Source organism: Elephantulus edwardii, unplaced genomic scaffold (assembly GCF_000299155.1).
Source record: "Elephantulus edwardii isolate Elephantulus edwardi_28Jun2011 unplaced genomic scaffold, EleEdw1.0 scaffold00152, whole genome shotgun sequence".
In the NCBI taxonomy this organism is placed as follows: Eukaryota; Metazoa; Chordata; class Mammalia; order Macroscelidea; family Macroscelididae; genus Elephantulus; species Elephantulus edwardii.
This window is the reverse complement of record NW_006399902.1, coordinates 6,691,812-6,712,942: the sequence shown is the minus strand read 5'-3', so window position 1 is coordinate 6,712,942 and position 21,131 is coordinate 6,691,812. Positions and strand designations below refer to the sequence as shown.

At 39.6% G+C, this 21,131-nt stretch overlaps 1 protein-coding gene across 3 annotated transcripts in view; it reads right to left on the bottom strand.

The window, feature by feature from the left end:
- Positions 1-19,034: 19,034 nt before the first annotated feature.
- Positions 19,035-21,131, bottom strand: part of CASK (calcium/calmodulin-dependent serine protein kinase (MAGUK family)) — a 428,386-nt gene continuing 426,289 nt past the window's right edge. The window contains exon 23 of one of the 3 annotated variants that reach the window (XM_006894975.1): positions 19,035-20,411. In XM_006894975.1, coding sequence (XP_006895037.1) covers positions 20,235-20,411 — 177 coding nt within the window. In that variant the 3' untranslated portion in view covers positions 19,035-20,234. The remainder of the gene's footprint in view (positions 20,412-21,131) is intronic. The other 2 variants (XM_006894973.1, XM_006894974.1) reach the window with 2 other exon arrangements.

Here is a 21,131-nt window from a genome sequence, read left to right as displayed (position 1 = left end):
TCCATTCCATTCCATTCCGGAAATAACAGGCCTCAGCAAATCCTGTGTACAATAGAACACACTTAGAGTAGACTAGCAGATACAATACCAGAGGCAAAGCCTTCTTACTGGGAATCACAAAGGAGGAGGAACAGTTGCAAACAGAAACTACTGATTGGAATGTAGAATGTGAGAAGTATGAATGTAGAAAAATTTTAGATTGTTAAGGAAGAAATAAAATGCTTTGTATGTATTGACATACAAGGCATAGGTGAAATGAAATGGGTTGTCATGGGATATTTTGAATCAGATAATCATATGATTTACTATGCTGGAAGTGAAAAGGTAAAAAAAACTGGGGTCGCATTCATAGTTAAAAAGATAATTTCTAAAAAAAGATCATTTCTAGATCCATCTTGAAATACAATGTTGTAAGTGATAGGATAATATCCATATGCATACAAGGAAGACCTGTTAATACCACTATCATTCAAATATATGCACCAACAGCCAGGACCAACATTTGCAGTCAGAAATTGATTGGGCATGCAACCAAAATACTTTGATAATAGTGGGTGACCGAAATGCAAAAGTTGGGGACAGGGAAGCAGGATCAGTAGTCAGAAAGCATGGGCTTAGTGACAGAAATGAGGCTGGAGACGGAATGATACAATTCTGTACAATCAATGACCTCGTCATTGCAAGCACCTTTTATAAAAAACATAAATGGTGAAGATATACATGGGCTTTACTTGATGGTCTACCCAGGAATCAGACTGACTACCTCTGTGGAAGAAATTGCTGGAGAAGCTCAATATCAGCTGTGAAACTAGGCCAGGTGCTGATCGTGAAACAGACCAGCAACTACTCATATGCAAGTTCAAACTGAAGCTAAAGAAAATAAAATCAAATCCTCAAGAACGAAAGTTTAACCTCAAATGTATCCCACCAGAATTTAAGGAACATCTCAGGAATAGGTTTGAGGTCTTGACCATTAAATGAGTGAAGACCAAATGAGCTATGGGAGGATATAAAGACTACCATTCATGAAGAATGCAAAAAAAAAAAAAATCCTTACAAAGACAGAGGAGGAATAAAGACCAAGATGGATGTCAGAAGAGACTGAATTGCACAAAAATACCAAGAAGCCAAAGCAAAGGGAAGAAGTTAAGGAGCTAAACAGAAGATTTCAAAGGGCAGCCTGAGAAGACAAAGCAAAGTATTATAATGAAATGTGCAAAGAGTCAGAAAATCAAAAGAGACTAACTCAACATTTCTTAAGCTGAGGAACTGAAGAATAAGTTTAAGCCTTGAGTTGCAATACTTAAGGATACTGAGGACAAAATGTCGAATGACCCAGGAAGCATCAAAAGAAGATGGAAGGAGTACACAAAGTCACTATACCCAAAAGAATTGGCTGGCACAAAAGAATTTCATGAAACAACATATCAAGAGTCTATGGTGATGAAGGAGGAAGTTCAAGATGCTCTGAAGTAATTGGCAAAAATCAAGGCTCCAAGAATTGATGGAATGCCAGTTGACATATTTCGGCAAACATACGCTGCCCTGAATGCACTTACCAAGCTATACCAAGAAATCTGAAGGACAACCACCTTGCCAACGGACTGGAAGGGAACTATATTTATTCCCATTCCAAAAAAAGGTGACCCAATAGAGTGTGGGAATTATTGAACAATATCACTAATGTCACATGGAAGCAAAATCCCGCTGAAGATCTATCCAAAAATGATTAAGCAAGTTAACAGAATACAATTTCAGTTGGCAACAGGATACAATTTCTCCGTTTCCAAAGCATGCTCACAGGCCTTTCAGCCTTCAGCCTCATGGTTTTAGGCCAGAGTTATGAAACTTAGTCTTGCTAATTATGGCTCTCTCCCCTCAGGCCTCCAACAAACGTGGGCAAAGATCCCTACCTCTAGTTCCATGGGGTAGCTGATTCAAGGTCAGCTTTGTCTCAGGTCAGGTCTCTGGTTCTCTGCTTCAGCTGCTGCTGCAGGTCTGTAGGTCTGACTACAGCTAAGTCCCCCAATTTAATGGCAAGACTAGCAAATCCCCTTGTGGTTAGACTAACACATCCTATTTGCACATTCCCATTCATCCACACAGCAAAGTTGAAGTCAATGGTTAGGGGAAGCCATTTTGAACAATAAACCAGTGAGTATGAAGAAAAAATTTCTTTCTTTCACTATTTGTCATTTGGGGGAGCTCTGGTGGCCTAGTGGTAAGAAGCTGCGCTGGAATCCCAAAGGCACATAGTTCAAGGTTCCTTGGGAGAAGGATGGGCATTCTCTTCCAGTGCGATTGAAAACCCTCTGGAGGGTCAGCTATGGATTGGTTCTGACTCTCTGGCACACAACAAGAACAACATTGGTCATTTAGGTTATTTCCACTTTGAAGTTACTAGAAAGAATACTCCTTTCACCGGATTCACCCTTCATGGTCCTGTTGTGGCCCCCTTTTTAGCCTGAGCCCTATAACATGCTACAACCTGTGCAGACATCTACAGTTCACTCCTCCATTTCCTCCTTTTGCAATAGTTGGAAAACTAATTTGCAATAGTTTCACTACATCTCTCTTGCTTCTATAAAGAACTGACGCATAGCTGACCCTCCAATGGGCTTCCAAGGCTGTAAATGAGTAGCTAGTGGATTCAAACCAACGATTATGCACAACTTTTGGGTTAGCAGCCCAACTCCCTACTGACTATACCACCAGAGCTCCCTGCTAGACTATATCCTGTTGTTGTTAGGTGTCATTGATTTAGGTACAATTTATAGCAACCCTATGAACAGATCTGAACCCTGTCCTATCCTTTGCCATCCTTATAATCTCTGATGTACTTGAGGCCATTGCCAGTCACTGTGTCAATACATCTCTCTGTTGCCAATCCTCCATCTTTCCAAGTATGGTATCTCTTTTTAAGGAGTAGCTTTTACTAACAACATGCCCAAATTGAGATGAACTTTCACCATCCTTGCCTCCAAGGAGCATGCTGGCTGCACTTTCTCCAAGACTTACCTGTTTGTTCTTTTGGTAGTTCATGGGATATTCAGTACTTTTCTCCAACATCATGACTCAAAGACATCAATTATTCTTCAGTCATCCTCATTCTCTATCCAGCTCTCAGTTGCATAGCAAGCTAGTGAAAAGATCATGGCCTGAGGCAGACATATCATAATCTTTAAATTGACATCATTGTTCTTCAGGATTTTGGAGAGTTCCCTGACTACAGACTTTTCCAGTGAAATACATCTCCTGATCTCCTGACAGCTAGTACCAAGGGTATTGATTGGATCCAAGTAAAACAAAATAGTTGTCAACTTCAATAATTTTTCCATCTATCATGATGATGCTTATTGGTCCATTAGTGAGAATTTTTGTCTTCTTGATGTTGAGATGTAATCCATATTGAAAGCTGTAGTCCTTGATTTTCTGCTGTGTCTCAAGTGCTCCTCATTTTCAGCAGGCAAGGTTGTGTAATCTGCATAATATAGATTTTTTTATGAGTCTTTCTCCAATCCTGATGCCACATTCTTCTTCATAGAGTCCAGCTCCTCAAATTATTTGCTCAGTATACAGATTGAACAGGTGTGGAGAAAGACCATTTCCTAATACTCCTTAAATTGTGTTCTTGAATATTAAATTGAATATTAATTCAATGTATAATTGTGTTCTTGAATATTAAATTGAATATTCTTTTATCATCAGTTGGTGATTCACTAAAGTAGATATGCTTTGTTTTTTGAGATTGTTCTTAACTCATATAATTTTTGGACATATTTTTATATTTTAAATGTGGTAAGAAAACTATGTCTAAAGGAATTTTGGAACAAACACTTTTCTTTAAAAATAACATTTTTGTTTTATACTGGTTTACTTGCAAAGTTTGTATACATTGTTTTTCACATCAGATTTTTCCCATTTCCTTTACCCATTGACACAAATACTTTTTAAAGTAAACAATATATTCTACAATTAATATACACTTTGTAAAGGAAATTAATATTTTAATGGTAGTCATTTTACATGCATTATCTCATTTAAATGTACCCATTTTACAGTATTGTGGTTAGGAGGGTGTAGTTAGCAACTTGTTCCAGATAGTGTGGGATTCCAAATTTTTATTGCATTCTGCTGCTGATTCAAGTTGTAAAAATTACTCCATGAGTTTTCTTAAAGTCAGGGACATGTTTTTGTTTTTAGTTTACTTACTGTAAATATTAACTATTTGATCTTATATTTTCCTATTTATTTTTCTCATTCTCTTTAATCAAATATTAGTGTTGGCCATCAATTGATTAAATTTGTGTTGTTGTTAGGGGCCATTGGGTCGAGTACAACTCATAGCAACTATCCTGAAATCTGCCCTGTTCTGTGCTATCCTCACCATCTCTGAGACACTAGAGTCTATTGCTGAAGTTACAGTGTCAATCCATTTCATTGTCGGTTTTTCTCTCCTCTGCTGACCCTCCATATTTCCAAGCATGATGTCCCTTTCTAAGGAATAACCTTGCTTAGCTACATGTCAAAAGTGTGAATGATGAAACTTCATCATCCTTACCTCCAAGGAACATTCTGGCTACATCCTTTCCAGGACATATCTGTTCTTTCGGCAATCCATGGGATATTCAGTACTATTCTCCAGCACTACAACTCAAGCATGTCAATTCTTCTTCTGTCACCCTTATTAACTGTCCAGCTCTCTGATGTATTGATTGAGAAGATAATGGCATGAATCAGGTACACCTTAGTCTTCAGACTGATTTGATTGCTCTTCAGGACTTTGGAAAGGTTCCTGACAGCAGACTTGATCCACACGGTCAAATGCCTTTGCATAGTCAATAAAATAGACATAAACATTCTTCTGATAGTCTCTGCTTCCAGCCAGGATCCATCTGACATCAGCTATGATATCCCTTGTGCCACAGCCTCTTCTGAAAGCAGCTTGTACTTTCAACAGTTCCCTGTGTATGTCTTCTAGGCACTTTTGAATGATCTTCAATATTATTTTGCTTGCATGAGATATTAAGTGTATATGTATTCTTTAATAACAGAGAATATTTTAACCATTCATTAAAAAAATCATTTTATATATTTTTAGCCCTTTCTAACTTTATAAGTCTTCCTTTCCCCTGCCCTAACAGACAGAATATTTGATTTATTGTTCTTAACTTGCCAAACCAAGTGTAATGAGGTGAGAGTGAGAGCGAGAGCGTGAGCGACGTTAGTTAGGAGTGGGACTAGATGGTTTCTACAGGGTAGGTAGTTTATCCTGTGAGAAAAGCCTGAGATTGTTCTCTCTGATTCTGTAAGCCATGAACTAAATAACAACTGCTGAGCCTGTGAACATCTCAGTATCTACTAGTACTGCACACCTAAGTAATCAAGGAAAAGAATTACAGATTAGGTACTTGAATTCAACCAATAGGCTGATGGGATGTGCTGCTATCACATTTTTCTTTTGTTTTGTTGCAAATTACAGTGCAGAATCTAGAACCACAAAATATAGCTCTGCATTTGTGCTACAGGTTGAAGATGGTGTAGGACTTACTCTCTAATTTTCCTATTCTGAGTTCACCCAGTGTCTTGGTATCCCCTCTTTAGATTGAATAAAGTATGTGATTGCGACAACTGTCCACTGTATTATTGATGTAGAGTCAAAGATAGTATGAGGAGAGTACTCTCTAAAAGAAGGAGAATTTCTGAAGGTAATTTGACTCAAAGAATATTACTGTGTATATTTCCAGCTTTGAGATTATTAAATATCTATTACACATTTTATTTCTCTTTATTGGATAAGGAATTGTGCTGCCAACCAAAAAGCATGCAGCCTGAAACCACCAGCTGCTCCATGGGAGAAAGATGGACAATCTCCTCCTATGAAATATACTGCTGAAAACCTGCTGGAGCTATGGATCAGTTCTGATTTGATAGCATGACAACAACATGAGACAGCTTTTTAAACAATATTTTATTGGGTTGCATATAATCTCTCATATATGTGTGTGTGTGTGTTTTGTACATGTACTTTCTGCTTTTATGCAGTCATTCATATATATTTTATATACTTATTTACCATTGCTCTTTGCCTATATTTTCAAACTCTCATTGAACTTTTCCCACTCACTGACCTCTGCTATCCCAGTGATCTCCCCCCACTTCTTCTTTTCCACCCCCTTCTTTCTTTTCTTTTCTGAATATTTATACATATCTTACTCAGTTATTTTCACAATAGTGGCTTTATGCAATATTTGTCATTAAGTGACTGAGATATTTCACTCAGCAAAATGTTCTCTAGTCTCTCTCAAGTTATATAGTATTTTATAAAATTGTTGGCAAGCAGTTCAAGGCCATCGGCTGCTCTGTGGGGGAAGGATGGGCAATCCCCTCTCATGTGATTATCTGCCTTTGAAACCCACTGGAGGGTCAATAGTGGGTTGGTTCCAGCTTGATGGTACACAACAAGTGCTGCAATCCATTCATTTACTGATGAACATTTGGGGTACTGTGAATATGGGTGTACAAATGTCCATTTATATTTCAGTTCTGATTTCCTTGAGATATATTCCTAGGAGTGGAATAGCTGGAGTCACAGTGCCAGAAAGATTTGATTGACACTGAAAAATTTTAGGAAGTACCATATGAACACAAGCCAATGGTAATGAATGAGGAAGTAGAAGCTGCATTGAAGGCATTGGCAAAAAATAAGCCCCAGGAATCAATGGGATACCTATTGGCTTGCTTCAATTTACAGATGCAGCCTTGGATACCAGGAAATTTGGAGGACCGCTGTCTGGCCAATGGATTGGAAGAGGTCCATATTTGTTCCCATTCCCAAGAAAGGCAATCCAACTGAATGTGGAAATTATCGAACAATATCATTGATATCACATGCAAACAAAAGACTGCTGAAGATCCTCCAAAAACGGCTGAAACAGTACATAAAGGAACTGCCAGACATTCAAGCAGGATTTAGGAGAGGCTGTGGCACCAGGGATATCATTGCTGATGTCAGATGGATCCTGGCTGAAAGTAAGGAATACCAGAAGAATGTTTATTTGTGATTTATTGACTATGCAAAGGTGTTTGACTGTGTGGATCATGACAAGTTGTGGCTGACATTGAGAAGAATGGGAATCCCAGAGCACTTGTTTTTGCTCATGTGGAACCTATACCTGGATCAAGAGGCTGTTGTACGAATGGAGCAGGAGAGCATTGAATGGTTTGGAATTGGGAAGGGAGTGTGCCAGGGTTCTACTCTTTCTCCATACCTATTCAATCTGCATGCTGAGCAAATTATCCAAGAAGCTGGACTCAATGAGGAGGAGTGTGGCATCAGTATTGGAGGGAGACTCATCAATAACCTGCATTATGTATATGACACAACCTTGCTTGCTGAAAGGGAGGAGGGCTTGAAGCACTTGGTACAGAAGATCAAGGAATGCAGTCTTCGGTATGCATTGCATTTCAGTGTCAAGAAAACAAAGATTCTTACCACTTGACCAATAGGCAGTGTCATGATGGATGGAGAGGAGATTGAAACTGTCAACAGCTTCATCTTGCCTGGATCCACCCTTGGTACCAGCAGTCAGGAAATAAGCATTGCATTGGAAAATCTTCAGTTAGGGACCTTTCCAAATTATTGAGGAGGAGTTCTGTCAGTTTGAAGACTAAGGTGCGTCTGATTCAGGCCATAGTCTTTCTGATTACTAGCTATGCATCCAAGAGCTGGACAATAGCTAAGGATGACAGAAAAAGAATTGACGCCTTTGTGCTGTGGTGTTGAAAAAGAGCAATGAACATTTCATGGATGGCCAAGAGAATGAAAAGATATTTCTTGGAAAGGGTGCAGCCGGAGTGCTCTTTGGAGGCAAGAATGATGAGGCTTCACCTCATATACTTTGGACATGTTGCTAGAAGGTGCTATTCCTTGGAGAAGAACATGATGCTGGGAAGAAGGGTGGAGGGTCGGTGAAGGAGAGGAAGACCCTCAACTGGGTAGATTGATATGATAACTGCTGCAATGGGCTCTTGTGTGTCAGGAAGTGTGAGGATGGTGCAGGATTCTTTTTTCATAGGGTTACTTACTATGAGTCATGCTCAACTCGATGGCACTTAACAACAACAACATGGGATTTCTATGTTAAAAAAGCTTTAAATCACCTTCCATAGCAGTTGTACCATTTTAAAATCCCACCAGCAGTGTATAAGAGTTCCAATCTCTGCATCCTCTTCAACATTTGTTTGCTACTTTGTTGAACTTTGCAACTGTTGCTGGAGTGAGGTGGTATCTCCTTGTTTTGATTTGCATCTCTCTGATTTTTAGTGATTTTGAACTTTTCCTCATGTTCTTCTTAGTATCTGAATGCCCTACTTTGTGAAGAGTCTTTCCATGTTTTATGGCCCATTTTGTAATTGTGTGTTCAGTCTTTTTCTTGTGGAGGCCCTGTTGGATTCTGTAAACTTTTGATATAAAACCCTTATCTGAAATGTCATTGTCAAATGTTTTTTCCAGATCTGTGAGCTTTCTTTTTCCTTCATGGAGAAAGCTGTTGATGCACATAGGGTACTTGATTTTTTTTTTAAATTAGTTTGTTTATTTTTCATTTCAATGAACATCTACATAGATTTTGGAATTCCATTCATTCATTGTTGCACCCTTCTCCCCGCACACATCCCCTCCCCCCTCCCCCGCCCCCGTTTGCTCCTCTCCTTGAAAAGCAAAAGAAAAACTCCCTCATTGGTACACAATCCCCCCACACCTCCCCAAACCCCACCCACACCCCCAAATATAATCCACTCTGCAACCCTCGTTGCATACTCCTACGATAAAAATAATGCCCTAAAATATAATACTTTTAGACTATTCTCTCCCCCATAGACTTCAATGCCGTAAGAAGCTCCTATTCATTGATCTCATCTTCTCCAGGCAGGCTATATTCTCAAGCCTATTTATGCCATAGGCCATGGCTTCTAATTTTGTTCCCATTTTTTATTTTTAAACTTTTAAAAATTTTTATTATTCATGATTTTTAATGCAATATATATATATTTTTACAGCCTATTCTTTCGATTTAATTTCCCCATTCATTCATTTTTGCACATTTTACTCCCTGCCCACCCCTTCCCCCAGTTAATTTTTCTCTTTGAAAAAAAAATCTTTCATTGTTACACAATCTACCCCTCAGTCCACAGTCCACTTTAATATGCATTTCTTTTTCTGTAATCTTATCATTATAATATTACCTACTCCTATATTCCTTTTAAATTTCTTATAATCTTTATGGTTTGAGGTTTTACCCCTAGGTCTCTGATCCACTTTAAATTGGTTTTTGTGTATGGTATAAAATGTAGATCCTATTTTAGTTTTCTGCATGAAGCTGTCCAATTTCCCCAGCATTATTTGTTAAAAAACGTTATTTAACGGGTTTTATTATCTTGTCAAATATTTGGCCATGGGTTGATTTCCGTATTCTTAATTCTAGTCCATTATATCTGCCACTGTACTATCTTAGAGGTTATATTGCTTTGCATTTCACATTTAGACTTATATTCTACCTGGGGTTGAGTTGGATGTATGAAATAAAGTAGTCTCAAGGTGAAATTTTTGCTTATGATTATCCAGTTGACTATTCTTTTCCCATTGCCCACTGCTTTCCCGATGGTTAAATATGCTGGGACTTCTCTGGACTCTTTATTTTATTACATTGGTCTTTGTACTTATTCTTGTGCCAATGGCACACTAGTTTACTTACTGGAGCTTTGTACTAAATCTGAAAAGCTGTTAGAAGAGGTTCTGTCACTTGTTCTTCTCCTGAAAGATTGTCTTGGCTCTTCTAGGTTCTTTTAATTTCTGGATAATTTGTAAAAATATCATCGGTTTTGCAAGTATTCCAAACCAACCAAACACATAAATATTTATTAGAATTTTGAATGAGATTTCATTGGATTAATAGAGCAGTTGGGAGAGAATTGACATCTTTACAATATTGTCTTTCCCCATCAAAGATTACTGTATCTCTATTTCCTTATTTAGTTCTTTAAAGCTTCTCAGTGATATTTTATGAACTAACTATATATTATGTAGGAGTCTTATAAATATTTTGTTAGGTTTATTCTGGGTGCTTGATACTGTTCAAATATTATACATCCTTACAGATTGTTTGACTGCTTCTCTATCATTGTTCCCTCAACTCTAGGAGTTGACTGGCTAGCTAGCATCTCAGTGGCAATCTCTGGATGGCAGTCATGTAAGGGAAGTTTCTGAGATCGTGCTTGTTGTGTGTTACCGTTCTTTTTTTCTGCCTCCCCCCCCCCGCCCCACTCAAAAGTGGATGGTCCTTGAGCCTTAGACTAAGGTGTGGCTTTAAAATCCTTTAGGGCCCTTGGGCCAAATTTGTTAATTTTAGAATGAATATTCTTTAAAAGACACAGTTTTCATTTGACAAAAATTTGCTGTACTGAACAACTTGGAGTTTCTGTGATGCTGAACACTGTTCCATAGTCATGTCAAATATCATAATGGTTATCCATTATGTACAATGTTTGGATGAGCTTCCAGATTAAGTCATGTTGGGAATCAGGAGTGGCATCCACTTCCTAAACTAGATGCCTCTGGAAACTCTACAAACTCTCTTACAAATGTACAGAGATGTTGTTAATTATAGAACAGAGTTCAAGTCTTTTTGTGCAAAGGTTATTCTGAGTTGTATTCACTCAACAACACTTAACCACTGCTAATTGAGACTACTGCTGTTGTATCTGGTGGAACATTCTTCCACTTTGCCTTTCACTCTTTGTCAATATGCTATATGAAGTAACCTGGGTTTGCTGTGATGCTGAATCTTGTGCCATGGGGATATAAAATATCAGAATGGTTTCCCAAAGTGGACAATGTTTGGTGGAGCTCCCCATTGTAAAACAGGTTGGGAAGCAGGAGTGGCATCCACTTCCTAAACCACATGCCTCTGGAAACTCTATGAACTTGGAGAAACAACGATAGCTATTGAAAGGCATTAGATCTTTTGTTCAAAGAGTCGCTATGAGTCGACTTCAACTCGATGACAATCGTTGTTGTTGATTGCCTTCAAGTCGAACATGACCTGAACAAAAGGCTTGAAGCCTCTCTACAATTATCAACATTTATCACAGTTCAGAGTTTCCAGAGGCAAGTTGTTTAGGAAGTGGATGCCACCCCTGCTTGCAATCTCTATCATTACTGACAGAAATATATTAAAATATCCCACTATTATATTTTGTCTCATACTCTTCACAGTTCTAAAATTTTATGTATGTATGTATGTATGTATGTATGTATGTATGTATGTATGTATGTATTTATTTTACTTTGGGGCTAGGTTGTTAAATTCTTACAGGGTTGTTATATGTGGTGAATTTAATATTTTTTTCTTGTATGTTTACTTTTCCCCCCAGTAGTTTATTTACAAAATTCTAATGCAAATTCAAACAAATTCTTTCAATTTCCCTCACCCCCACCCATCAAATTGTGCATCCCAATGATTAATCCCTTCTTCACCCTGTATATCCACGTCCCTCTACTTCCAACCTCTCCCACCCCTCCTGGATCCTTATACTCATTCTACAATAACGGTCTTATGCAATATTTATCCTTGTGGGACTGAGTTAGTTCACTCAATATAATGCTTTCCAGTCCTTTCCAAGTTAGGTAATAATTTACAAAGTTATTGCTCCTGCGTGCTGCGTAGTATTACACTGTGTGAATGTACCATAATTTTTCAATCTATTCGTTTGTGGTTGGACCTTTGGGCTGTTTCCATGTTCTTGTAATGGTGAATAATGCTGCTATGAACACTGGTGTACAAATCTCAGTTTGTGCCTCAGTTCTCATATTTTCAGGGTATATTCCAAGTAGTGGAATAGCTGGGTCATATGGAATTTCTATGTTCAGCTTTTTGAGGAAGCACCAAACTGCCTTCCAGAACGGTTGCACCATTTTACAAGCCCACCAACAATTAATTTAATTTTTCTTATCATGATGCAGATATCTCTAGTAGTGCTTTTTGCTATGAAGTCTGTTTTGTTTAAATTATGGTTACATCACAATTTCCTTTGTTTAATGTTTTCATAGTAAATCTTTTCTGTTCTTTTACTTTAATGTTTCTCTAATGTTATGCTTAAGGGATGTGTCATATATGTAGCAAGTAAAAGTCTTAAAAATCAAGGTTGACCATACTTTTCTTTTAATTGGAGCTTTCAGTATAAACTTAAAACTACATGTTGTTAAAAAAAAAAAAACACAACAAACCACAACAAGCCCAAACTATATGTTATTGTTCTTGTGTGTCTTCAAGTTGGAACCGATCCATAGCTGACCCTCCAGAGAGTTTTCAGAATTAATCGCATGGATTGTTCAACCTTATCCATATTGAAGGCTGCAGTCCTTGACATTCTTTAGCAAATGCCTCAGGTCCTCCTCAGTTTCGGCAAGCAAGGTTGTGTCATCTGCATAATGCAGATTGTTGATAAGTCTTCCTCCGATCAAGTGCTATCTATATGAAATTGAAATGATGACAGCAACTTGAAATATTAGATAGGAACCTTAAAAGGTCATGAATTTATGCTAATGAGGGAGGAATAACTCAGAAAAAAGGGGTGAGAATGGTTGCACAACCAATGTCACTAAATGGTAAATGTAGAAACTGTTGCATTGGTGCATGTTTTTCTGCATAGAGTTTCAGTAACCATAAAAGAAATGAAATTTATAAAATAATTATAATACGAATGCCTTTATTGTGTCACTTTTAGGTAGGCTTTAGGCAAAATAGTATTTCTTGTCATATTTTTCAGAGTCTCCCCCTCTTTTAAAATTAGAACTGGGTGCTGAATTTGTCAGATGATTTTTTTTTCAACTGTGAAAATGTTCATATGGTTTTAATTTTCTTCCCTGAGGACCATTGTACATGAAATAAATACATAGCTTTAAGGCATTTAGTTTGATGAGTTTTGACAACTGTATCCACTCATGTAACTACCACCCCAAAGACTAAGCAGAACATCCCTGGCACCTCATAAAGATATAGGGGAAATTTTGTGGTGTGCTGATGCTACTGCTGCTTCTGAGGCTACTACTATGTATGGTCTTGATTTCCCATCTCCAGGTTCAGTTTAACATCTCATGGGTTTATAATCAGTCATGAGTGAGGCTACGCTGTCTTCTGCTACTACTTCCCAGGAGTTCCTCAGGTCTACTAGTAGCAGAAGGGAGTCAGATTCTCTGCAGGGCAAGTGGCTATAAGGAAGGGCTTCTAAAGATGCCTTTTGGAAGGTAAAGAGGGCAAGTAGTCCTTGGTCCACTTACCTCACCACCAAGGAAACTTTTAGTGATCTAGCCCTTTGTCCTGGGGAGAAGATGCAAATGTAAGATAGGGAGGAAAGGAGGTGTGTTGAATGCAAGATCCCTGACACTGCCATAATCATGGGAGTTTGTATGCAGTCTCCATAGCATCGACTTTCTTCTGGATAATGCAAGATGCCACCTTCTGAGGCATTCTTACCTGAAGCACCCCCTTCTCTACTAGGCTGTCCTGCACAAATCTCTTTTTGTAGGTGACTTGACTCTGCTGCTCATGGGATGACACTGCCGTTGTTTACTCAGTGTACTGGGGCACAGTCAGCTGGGGCAGGGGAAACATGGAAATATGTGTTTGTATTAATTTCTACCAGCTTCAAATTAATTGAAATGTTAGAAATGTTTTGAACACCATAAAGTATAGAAAATAAACTTCTTATTGAGTACTGTAGGGTTGAAACCAACCCATAGCTGAGCTTCCAGCAGGTTTTCAGATGTGTTAAATTGCAAGGGAAGAGACTTATCTTCCTCCCACGAAATGGAACAGCATGCCTTTGTATTGGCAGTGCAAGTCCTTACCACTAAGCCACCAGCGCTCCCCTCGCCTGGTGGCAAGCATTACACATGATTCTGTGTCCATTAGGGTAGGAAGTCTACATAAAGATAGCTTGCAATTTATGGAATCGAAAACCTAGGCACTCAATTTCTTGTGTCCACATGTGGTCTAGACTTCTGGTTTCAATTCCTTCTTTTTTAATTTTATTCACTTGAAGTTTGCTTGAGTAAAGCAAAGAAAAATCACTCCTAATTTGTGTTTCTTTAATATGGGTCTTTTTTTAGAGTGAGCTACAGAAGCATCTCTGGGCTTGGGCTGTTTTGGACTATTGTATGGAAGGGTGACTTGAAGCCACCATGATTCTTTGCTCAGGCAGAGCTTCCGTCAAGGGAAGGGTAAGTATGCAAAGGGGGGTCCTGAGGCACTTGAGAAGTCAGGGCCCAGACAACAGGCAGAGATTCACTCAGACCACAACAGACTAAAAGGATCAGAAGGCGCTTTAATCCTGGAGAGCAGGCTTCCTCGAGACTTCCCACACTGAAGTTAAAAAAAAAACAAACCCCAAAAAACAACAAACAAAACTCCATGTTTCTTATATGGCAGCACCACCATCAATTTAGACTTCTATTTCCAGGAGATGTCACAACTTGACTTTCCTCCTCCTTTCTTTAAACCTGATGCTATTGTAAATCTCCAAGCCACTGGGCTTTATCCGCTCTCTGATGCAATCCCCCATGAAAGGTGGGCGCCAGGCCCCTCTCCCCCCCAGCTCCCACTCCTTCATTGTTCTCCCCGAGGAGGAAGGTACTTTCTCTGAACTCTCAGACCCTTTGTGGGAAGATCTGTGAAGCCTAAGGCCACAGAGCAGCTCCACTGGGGCCTCTCACAACCCAGTCATCCCTTTTCTTCTAATCTTTGTGCTGCATGTCCCAAAGCTGGTTGGCCTGCAATCTGAGGAGACAATTGCCTTTTTGTGTTTTATACATTTTATTCATACATTTTCCCCCCAACTTTGAAATGACAAAAGCCCAATTCTATGGTTTTCCATTACACAGCATCCTACAGGTATGTATAGTCTACAAAGAATATTATGGAGTTTCTCTTTGTCCCCTGTCACACGAGGGATAATGGATTGGGGTTCCAGTGACTGGATGTACTGGACTAGCAGTGCACCAGAGTCTAGTTATCCTGGTGACAGGGTCAAGGGGTCAGAAAGGGAGGGGCGTGTGCTAAGGCATGTAAATAGATACACACAGAGAGAAAGGAAAGCAAGACATTTACAAAGAATCCAAACCTTTCAAGTTCCTTCATCTCCCAGATACTGAAAGATATCTGCACAGACGCTATTGCACTCTAAGGCTTTGCTGTACCCTGCAAATACTTACAATTGGATATGGTGAGATATACAATAACCATTCACAGAGCTCTCTCCTTGTTAATCACTGAGACAATGCTTCAAAACCTTTTATAAAAAGGCAAGAATACATACAGAAAAAAAGATGGCAAAATTTTATGAAAAGCAACTGAGTTTAAATGGTGACATGCCTACATACTGGCTATTAAACAGGATGCTCTGGCACATGGGGACTGTATGACCTTAGCATCCGTCATCCTGCCTGTGGCATCCAAGCAGCCCCTTGCCACCTGCACGGATGACTTTTCGGAGACAGTTGAGATTGTAAGCAAACGCCCCCATTTCCTCGTCCTCTTTAAAAACAAAAAAGGAAAAAAATATTCTGGGCCACTCACTGTGGAGGAATTCCTATTTCTACTCCCAAGCAGAACTCCTTGTCACTGGGTTCAGAAGTGGTCACCCCCCAGGATATACAATTTTCTAAGACTCAGTGAAAACATAGCAGGTGCCATTGGTCATACACCAGAAAGGATAGCGCTAACACAGGAATGGGAGAGAAGCCCCGGGTCTCTAAGCGTACAGATAAGGAGTTGTGCTTGGGACCAGAAACGAGATCTCTTATGTGACGACAAACATCTCTTTCCATTTTCTTTTGCTTGGTCCATTTGCACAGGCTCAAGATAGTTGATGGAGTGTCAGGTGAAAAAGGTGGTGGAGCTTGGGATTTTCCGTTTCCCTTGAAGAGTTAAGACTTGCTACTGGCTGCCCTATAATTGGTGCTGCCCTCTGCCGGCTGCTACTCTAGTGGGGTTAGGTCTTCTGTAGGCAAGGGCGGGTGGAGGTGGGTCGGGGGAGGGGAGAAGACCAGTCCTGAATAGGACGCTCCTGTTGATAGACATAACCCTTCTTCCCTTCCCCTCTGTTTTTCATTACCTGGTGTATGTGACATCTAAATTCTACTCCTAAACTGGACAATCTGAGATTTCTCACATCTCCATATTTAAGGCAAACTGATCTGTGAGCCCACGGGCAAAACTAACCAAGCATGAAGCCTTATGAGTCCATTTTTTTAACAGTATGTGCCAAATAGAGAGGAAAACCTGATTCCTGTCGTAGTGAGAAAAGGAAAAATCCATCCAGTCAAATGATTCAGGAGTAAAGCGTGTAGCCCTTCCAAAAGCTGCAGTTCGAAGCAAACGATCTCTCTCAGAGAACTTATTTGAGGCGCAGATAGATGAGAAAAGAACGCACTGTAACCAGTCTCAGAATTGTAAGCCCTTGTAAAGAGAGGAGTTAGGAGGAGGCTGCGTTCCTTTAGGAGAGACACCAATTTGACGATGGGAGACAAGAAGGAGGAGAAGTGAGGCTAGGAAGGATTGTGGCTTTTTGTAATAGCAATTGCAAAGCTTCTGATCTAAGGACATAGTGTGGGAGGCATTTCGATTTACTTTATCAATCTAGTTTTCTTGCTCGCTTTAGCAGCACACTACACTCTCTTTGCCCCAAGTCACTGACTTGAAATTAAAAAAAGGGCATCAAACCAGTGGGAGATACAAGGATTGGCCGCAGCTGCCTTGCCCTACAGGGGCAGTGTATACTCTCAGGGCATCGCCACTGTCCGGTTGTCAAAATGGTTGGTTGTTCAGTAAATTCAACTTTTTCAAGGAGTGAGCTGGAAGCCTTAAGGAATAGATGCGTACAAGTGATTAAAACATCAAAATCTTTAGCGCTATCAGACTTGACTGAGTAGATATTGCTGAGGAGGCTCCAGCTGTATGAAATGAAATTTAAAAGAGGGAAGGAACACTCCTTCAAGCAGCAAGGAACTTGGCAGCATTTTCAGATGGTCCGCCACCAATATAAGGGGTGGACGTCGCCTTCTGAATGCAAAATAGCAAGAAGTAGGTCACCATTTCTTTTCCTTTCTGAACAAATATTTTAACCACCTCACCTGACTTGAGACACATTTAATTGCATTTTAAAAGGCTACAATATTATCTTGACACAAGGAAGCTTCCAGATAAATGAAATTGAGCAACATTTTCCTTTTTAATGTTAATACTGAATATGCTGCATGTGCAAAGTAATTACTGCCAGATGATTAGGAAATCAGGGAATTTCCTCTTTAACAACTCCACATAGAAAAATACCTCTTTTTTTTCCTGTTGGAGTGGGCTTGGGGTAGGGGTAGGGAATCTCTAAATAATGGCTCTTCAAACACTTCAGTAGACCACTGATAAGTGAGAGTTAATGATCTAATCATTTGCTCTGGTTTTTCAAAGAAAAACAAACAAACAAAAAATACCAACCCAAACCCCACAAACCAACACACCACCAAACTGGTTTTGTTGATGGAATGGAAGCAGTAAAGAAGCTTTTAGCAATTTTCTCTGATTGCTTAGTGGGCAGCTGCAATGCAGCAGCAGTAGAAGCAACGTACTGAAACTGCTCCAAATTCAGAGATTTAAAAATTTTCTGCCGGGTCATAAAGACAGTGTTTTCGAGAAGCTGTCTATTAGGGGAATAAAGCGATGGCTTCTTTGAGAACTAGGACGGAGAGTCCCGGGTGCAGGGATGGATCAAGGGCAGCAAGATGGTTAATGTCTCCATCTGCTTGATGGCAAGAACCATAGCTGCCCGTGTGCTTCTCAGAGGATGCAGAAAGCGACTGAAATCAGAGGACAAGTGGTAGAATGCTTGGGAATTCTGGGGCCATATCTATTTAAATTGGCACTGGTTTTTCTCCTCTTTGACTTACCCCCTCTTTTTGAACATGGTGGCTGGCTTAAGGAGATCTAGTCTCAAAGGGCAAACAGGGTTTTCCTAGTAGAGGGAGGGAAGTTTCCAATTCCCATGTGTTAGCTGTATTGTTTGTGCTTCAGTGGAAAAGAGGTAGAGTGGGCACTTTGATACCAAAAAGAGCCCGGATTTTGGTCAGTACCATTATGGGAATGACAGTCTTGCCTTGGCATCAGTTAGATTTAAGTCAAGCCTAACGCGGCCCTAATTGACTCTTAGATCACTGTTGAGCTCATCTCTCTTTTGGTTGTTTGGTCATCCTGTTGTAGGGGCCAAACAGAAGTAGTTCACTCAACAGCTTGTTAGTAAATTGCAGACTCATCTTTTCACTGACAAAGGACAACATGGGCGGGGAAGGAATTAGCATCATTTAATAATAGTAGGTGGAGGAGGGGAGGAAGGTTGACAATGTAAAAGTATACAAATACCTTCTCTGTTTGGTCCTTTAAGAGGAGCTGTTCAGCTCAGAACACACCCTGCACATCCTGCCAACGCACAAAGTGACTGAGGCCATCTAAACTACATGAAGGAGAACTGATGTTATTCCCTCCCACTCCCAAGAATCATAGGTTATTATGACAACTTCAGGCCCTCAAACTCTAATGAAAAACATTCTAGTCTATCATTGGCAAAGAGTCTGAGCACTCCAAGTCCTAATCTCTTGTACTGGAAGAATGTGACATCATGGAAGGGTGGTGAGATGGGTAATGCCTCTAAACCAACAAGGAAAGATGATTCTCCTGTGCCAGGGGATATAGCAAGAGGAAGTAGAAACCACAGATGGCCTCCAGTACATCCCTGGCTACTGGAGCTCTGGGAGTCAGCACTGGTCCAAGCTGTGCTCTTGCAGATTATCTGTTGCCCTGCCAACTGATATTCACTCCTGGGCCTTCTATGGTTCAGTGAGTATCGAATGAACTAGAAAAGCAAAAAGATCTTTTGGCTTGTAAAACTGAACAAATCCATAATGAAATGAAGGACCCAAAGGCATTTAATTATTGAACACATGAAAGGAAGTATATTTAAAAAAAATGGTCAAACTTTCCTGTTATCATTTGAGAGGAATTTACAGGGCTGTTATAGATTATTCTTTTGGAATCGTTTCAGTTTATAGCAAATGCCTAAACTGGTTTCTTCATTGCACCGTATTTTTTCTCTTAAAATGGGTGCTTTAAAACAATTACATACATATTAAAAATCCTCATTGCTTTGCTTAATTAAAACATTAATACTCTCAGACAACACAGATCTGAAATGGTGAAACCAGCAATTCCCCCTCCCACCTTACAACAAATTAAATTGAGACAAAATTACAAACACATTTCACTACATGATTATTATTAATAAAAATCAGGGTGGTTTGCTTTTTTTCTTTAATATATAAAGTTGCCCAAAATGCAAGGGATGTGCATAGGTTTACAACTTAGTCATAATAGCATTTTATTCTTATTCCCCTGGGTGTGCCCCGTGAACGGAATGTACTTTGCTGTAGATTACAGATATTTTTTTTTGTCCAACACAGACACACCGACAGCATAAATGCTTGCGACTGTCCACATGCATTAAGAGTCAAGACCCAACTTCAAATCTCTAAAAGGTTTACAGGGTGCTTCAAAGAGACAGTATCACATTATCTGGATGTTACATAAAAGGACTTAAAAAAAATACTACTCTAAAAAGAAAGAGAGAAAAAAGGCCTTTAAAAATTTATGATTGTTTTGTAATCACTAGACTAATTATTTCAAATAAATAAAGGAAAGAATGATGTTCCAATTCATAAAATCAGACTCTAAAAACAATGTAGTGTTCCACCCCCAGTCAAGGTAACAGAATTATTTTTTTATTATTATTAAAATAGATTATAGAAAGCAGCATCTATTTTTGTGCAGTTTTTAGGGGCCTTGGAAATAAAAAGCTATGATTTCCAAAAATATAACATTCCAAAGGATACATTTAAAGATACACTTTATTAAAGTTTAGGAGAACTGATTAAAAAAGATACTGTCTCTTTAAATTAGTGTGTAATTGTTTTTCTCCTCCTATCTATTCGGACATGACAATAATTATAAATGTAGGTCACACTAAAACTAGGTAGTCTCTAGGGACCACGACCTGCTGACACAAGGCTGATAACAAAGAGGCTTTTCCATGTATGAGGTGGTTCCCAGGTATGCGTCAGATATCTGGGGAGAGGCCTAATAGACCCAGGAGACTGGGACCCACTGTGAGGCTGTGCACACGAGCTCAATGGCTTCCTCCAGATGTCTGATTGTTTCATCAATTTCATTGTTGATAATTGTGAGATCAAAGTAGTGTGCATATGTTCTTTGCAAGATGTCAGACTCCTTCTGCAGGCGCTGAAGAGATTCATCCTAAATTGTAATGGGATGGAAATGGGGTGGGGGGGAAGGGAGAGCAAACAGAAAAGAAAAGTCAGTTGGATCTTGTGTCTTTTCGCATTTCTGTTTGTCCCAGTGTCAGAAAAAGCCAAAGTCAAACCTGGATGGGCTGCATACAGGCATGAGGCCAAGCCTGCTTCCTGACAGAGGAGATAGTGTTCCCTGAGATAGTGCGTTACATAACTATGGCTTGCTACTGAGACGGCTCAACATGCAACACGAGGCTCCACGACAAACCAGACAAACCATGGAAACAGACATTCCTCAGCAAACATGCTGCCCACATCCAGGTCTTAGCTGTGCCTGTCCCAGACCCAGATGGGGTAAGGCCCTGTGAAGTGTTGGTAACCAGTACCTACTGCTTGTCTTTCCTCATTCTTCTATCCCAGGCTGACAAGAAGACCTGTGGCCTGCTCTCCAGTCACTCTATCTGACCCAGGACACCACTGATGAGGTCAGAGCTCTTCCATCCCTTTCCTCAGTTCTCTACTTTCCCTGGGCCAGGCCCCAGAGCTCGGCTGCATTCACACTGATGAGCTCTTGCCACAAATTAAATTGTATTTTCTCCATTCCATTAAAAGGTTCAACATGTTCCAGAAATTCAATTATATATAATGGCCCTCAATTGCAGAGAATGCCAAAGGCAAAAACTACAAATAATGAATGGAATGGGGCCATTTCCAAAGCACAACA